This window comes from Nicotiana tomentosiformis, chromosome 4 (genome assembly GCF_000390325.3).
Source record: "Nicotiana tomentosiformis chromosome 4, ASM39032v3, whole genome shotgun sequence".
NCBI classification, from domain to species: Eukaryota; Viridiplantae; Streptophyta; class Magnoliopsida; order Solanales; family Solanaceae; genus Nicotiana; species Nicotiana tomentosiformis.
In genome coordinates this window covers 28,100,164-28,105,196 of record NC_090815.1, presented here as the reverse complement: position 1 = coordinate 28,105,196, position 5,033 = coordinate 28,100,164, and the positions used below count along the sequence as shown (strand labels likewise).

The 5,033-nt window shown below is 41.0% G+C and overlaps 1 protein-coding gene across 1 annotated transcript; it reads left to right on the top strand.

Annotated features, from left to right (window-relative positions):
* Positions 1-234: 234 nt before the first annotated feature.
* On the top strand, positions 235-1,845 carry LOC138909410 (nucleolin 2-like). The gene is made up of 4 exons (XM_070200610.1): positions 235-271; positions 370-582; positions 671-963; positions 1,690-1,845. Exons 1-4 carry the CDS (start codon positions 235-237, stop codon positions 1,843-1,845), a joined length of 699 nt encoding a protein of 232 aa, XP_070056711.1.
* Positions 1,846-5,033: the final 3,188 nt, after the last annotated feature.

Genomic DNA, 5,033 nt, shown 5'->3' with positions numbered 1-5,033 from the left:
GAACAGTTATAGTTCCAAAGACAAGGAAGGAATATAATGATGTTGATCGTAAGGCCATCGAGAAAAACTTCAGGGCAAATAAGATCCTTGTTTGTGGCATTGGACCAGACGAGATCTCAGCCTGTCAATCTGCCAAGGAGATCTGAGGAGGCTCTCCAAACTGAACATGAGGGAGCCACTCAAGTCAAGAAGTCAAAAATTTACATGCTTACTAGAAAGTATGAACTATTCAAGATGAATGAGGATGGGTCTATTCAGGATATGCATACTCGTTTTACTTCCATCATCAATGAGATTCATTCCCTTGGAGAAATTATCCCAAGGAAAAAACTGGTTAGAAAAATACTCAGTGTGTTACCTGGTTCCTAGGAGAGTTGACTATTGATGAAGCAAAGGATCTGCAAAAGTTGACTATTGATGAACTCATTGGAAATCTGAAAACTAATGAGATGAATAAGAAGAAAGATCATGAAAGAAGAGAACCTAAAAAGGAGAAGAACCTGGTTCTCAAGGCAGACAGCAGTGACTCAAGTGGAGATGACACTGACATGGCCTATCTTAAACAAAGATTTCAGAAAAAGGGTTTGTCTAAATCGAGGAATTCCTAAGAAGGGCAACTCTGGCGAAAACACTAAAGGTTATGATTGCTGGCACAAGTGCGGAAATATAGGATATTTCATCAAAGATTGTCCTCTCCACAAGCAGGACAATTACAAACATAACGCGGATAAGACGATTAAGAGGAACCCGCTCCCTGACAGTAAGTTCAAGAGAAGAGATGCCGCTGATAATGTTGTGAAGCAAGCTCTGGATGCCTGGGGAGATTCCTCTAGTAAATCTAAGGGTGATGATGAGCAAAGAGACACCTCCATGATGGCCGTTGAAAGTGAAGCTGCTGAATATGAATCCATATTTGCACAGATGGAAAAATCCGATGAGGAAGAAGATAATGATGACGATGAGGTAAACTTTCTAGACATTCAAAAAATATTTGAAGTCTTATTCTCAAAAGAAGCTGGTATCTTTAGCTATTGTTTCAATTGATGCTTACCACAATCTCGTTAATGATAAAAATGCTTTAATTAAGGAAATTTGAGATATAGAACATTAGAGATAGAAAATATCATATTAAAACATTCAATGGAAAAATGCATGAACTCTTCTAAAAGAAAGGAAGTGGCAAGTGAGGCACACCTTAAGCTTGAAAATAAACTCAAAAATATAAAATTAAGTCTTGTTGCTGAATATGAAAGAAATAGATAACTTCAGGAAGATTTAAGTAGGGTTAAAAAATGATCTAGATACATCTCTAAAGTGGACATGTTCCTCTGATATAGTTACTTCCATGTATAAAATTAATGGGGGGAGCGGGCAATGAATCGGGTTCCACAAAGAAAAGGCCCCCTATAACCCACATAGCAAGTATGTATTGTGCCTGATAAATGGCTTTTCACTCATTGTCGTAAAACTGGTCATTACAAAGATTCATGTAAAGCAAATTTTAAGTCCCAATAGAAAAACAAAGTTTTTGTTGAAAAAGTATTTGCTGCTAAGGAACTTGATTCTCTGAAAAAAAGAAATGTGGGATGCCTGCATAGACAAAAAGAAGTCTGATTCGCCCTTTCCCTCATTACAAGGGACCCGAACTTATATGAGTTCCTAAGTTTCATTTCTCATTCTCTTGTGTAGACAGTGGTGAAGAGAAGCAGTCAAAAATGGTACATGGATAATGGCTGCTCTAAACACATGATTGGAAGAATGGATGGTTTCCTTTCACTCAAGGTCCTACAAGGTGAGAGTGTGTCCTTTGGAAATGGCAAAAAGGGATACATTCCGGGAGTTTGAAAGATTGGGAAAACACTCTCTCACTCAATTGAAAATGTGTATTATTTGAATGGCTTGAAATATAGCCTGTTGAGTATCTCTCATATCTGCGATAAAGGAAACAAAGTCGAGTTCTTGTCAAAGTCTTGCACTGTCACTAATCTTATAATTGGTGAAGTGGTTCTGATTGCAAAAATGTCATGACCCAAAACATAACCCATCGTGATGGCACCTATCGTGGTACTAGGCAAGCCGACCTTTCCAAAACACTTTCAAAATTTAACAGAAATGAATTAAGATATTTAAAATAATCGGAGTTTCTCATTAATACTGGGTAAAACCCAAATAAAACATAAGTGCGGAACAATAGTCCGACATCGGGGTGTCACTGAGTCATGAGCAACTAGACTCTCAATCTAAAAGATAGTGTCTACAATAGTCAGCATCTAGATATCAATATAGAGAAAGAAAGATAATAAGGAAGGAGCACAAGGTCTGCGAACACCGGCAGCTACCTCGTAAATCTCCGAAAGATCAACTGCGCACGAACTTAATGACCTCCACGTCTAGTCACACCTGAATCTGCACACAAGGTGCAGGGAGTAACGTGAGTACTTCCAACTCGGTAAGTAACAAAATTAAATAAGGAACTGAGAAGCAGTGACGAGCTACACAAATGTAGTTCATTTCAGTAATTTCAGCAAGAAAAATAGGCATGCTTTCAATCCGGTGTTTTAAATCAACATTTCGAGCTCAGGTACAACAATATAAGACCTCCAGAAAAATTCGCAATAACAACAATTAGCAACGAAGTGCAACAACAATTAAGAGCAAGTATAACCTCGCAGGGCTACTGTCACTCATCTATCTCAACAGCTTATTCACTCGGCTCTCAGCCTCAATACTCACAATCAAAGGTACATGCGCTCACTTGGGTGTACAGACTCCGGAGGGGCTCCTACAGCCCAAGCACTATATATTGCTGCAGCGTGCAACCCGATCCATATATTGTTGCGGCGTGTAGCCCGATTCGATATATAGCCCGAAGGCTTGTTACGGCGTGCAACCCAATCCAATATTGCTGCGGCATGCAGCCTGATCCAATATATCTCACATACTCCCAACCCAGCACTCAGGCCCAATCACAGTCACTAACCTCTCAAGCCCCTCGAGCTCACAGAATATCATAATAACCAGCCCAAACAGAGAATACAACAAGTATCAACAAGAAATGAGAGAAAAAAGAGATATAACACACAATAAGACTGTGACTGAGTACAAGACAACAACTTGCAGTCAATTCAACAAGTATACAACCGATGCAGGTCCCAATAGTGATATCATATGGCCTAAGCATGGTTTCTAACATGAAAGGCAGTCAATTGCTCAAAGACGAGGAAAAACAAGTAATAACAATGTATATTCGACTTTACAGTCTCACGGGACGGACCAGTCATAATCCCTCATGGTGGACGCTCACACGCCCATCACCTAGCATGTGCGTCACCTCCAAATATTTACATCATACAAATTCTCGGGATATCATACCCTCAAAACCAGATTTAAGACTGTTACTTACCTCAATCCGAGTAAAATCCTACTCCGGAATGACTTTGCATCTCAATTCGGCCTCCAAACGTCCAGAATCTAGCCACATGCAATACAATACGATCAATATAGGCTAAAGGAATCAATTCCACAAGAAAAATACCAAATTATAGCCAAACTCCGAAATCGGCTCAAACCCGGGCACAGGGACCACGTCTCGATATTCGACAAAAGTCACAAAACCCGAAAGCCCATTCACTCACGAGTCTAGTCATACAAAATTTACCAAAAGTCCGACAACAAAATCCCCTTCAAAACCTCAAAACTCCCTCTCAAGAACTCTTCAACTTTTCCCCCAATATTTCACCCCAAATCACAATTTAGATGATAAAAATCAAGATATAATCGTGGAATTTAACCAAAACCAAGTGAAAAACACTTACCCCAATTAACTCCGCTAAAATCCCTTCAAGAATCGCCCAAATCCGTGATCTCTAGCTCAAACCCTCAAATTTTGAATTTAACATTGTCTGCACAGATTCCTTCTTCGCGAACGCGACCTTCCTCTCGCGCTCGCGTAAACCAACTCAGACTGCCTCTCCTCTTTACTCTTCGTGAATGCGACAACTGGTTTAAGAACGCAATGCCTTACTAGTTCAAACCTTTGCGAACGCGACGCTCATCTCGCGAATGCATGGACCAAGGACCTGGGGTCCCCGATAGCCTTACTCCTCTTCGCGAACGCGACACCACTCACGCATTCGCGATGCACACACTGCCCTACCCTTCGCGTTCGCGAACGCATAGAACAAAAATTCACCATCTCAGAAACACTCTTCGCGAACGCGAGACCCATCTCGCGAACGCATAAGAGGAAACCAGAACCAAAATACAGCAGTAGATCAGCTATCTCTCCAAGGCCCAAAATGATCCGTTAACCACCCGAAACTCACCCGAGGCCCTCGGGACCTCAACCAAACCTACCAACGCATCCCATAAATACTTAGTCGAACCTTCAAATCACCTTCAACAACACCAAAAACAAGAATTACACACGGATTCAAGCCTAATGAACTTAGAAATTTCTGAATTCCACAAACGATGCCGAAACCTACCAAACTATGTCCGAATGACCTCAAATTTTGCACACAAGTCTGAAATGACACCACGAACCTACTCCAACTTCCAAAAATCCAATCCAACCCTGATATCAAAATTTTCACTGCCGGCCAAAATCGCCAAAATTCTAACTTTCGCCAATTTGAGCCTAATTCTACCACGTACCTCCGAATCACATTCCGAACGCGCTCCTAAGTCCAAAATCACCTAACGGAGCTAACGGAACCATCAAAATTCAAATCCGAGATCGTTTACACATAAGTCAATATTCGGTTGACTTTTCCAACTTAAGCTTCTAATAAAGAGACTAAGTGTCTAAATTCACTCTGAAACCACTCCGGACCCGAACCAACTAACCCGACATATCATAATATAGTTGAATAACACAAAAAGAAGCAGAAATGGGGGAATGGGGCTATAACTCTCGGAACGACCGGTCGGGTCGTTACATCCCCCCCTCTTAAAAAAATGTTCGTCCTCGAACAAGTCTAGAAATATACCTAGAGCCTCAAATAGGTGTGGATATCTACTCCGCATCTCCC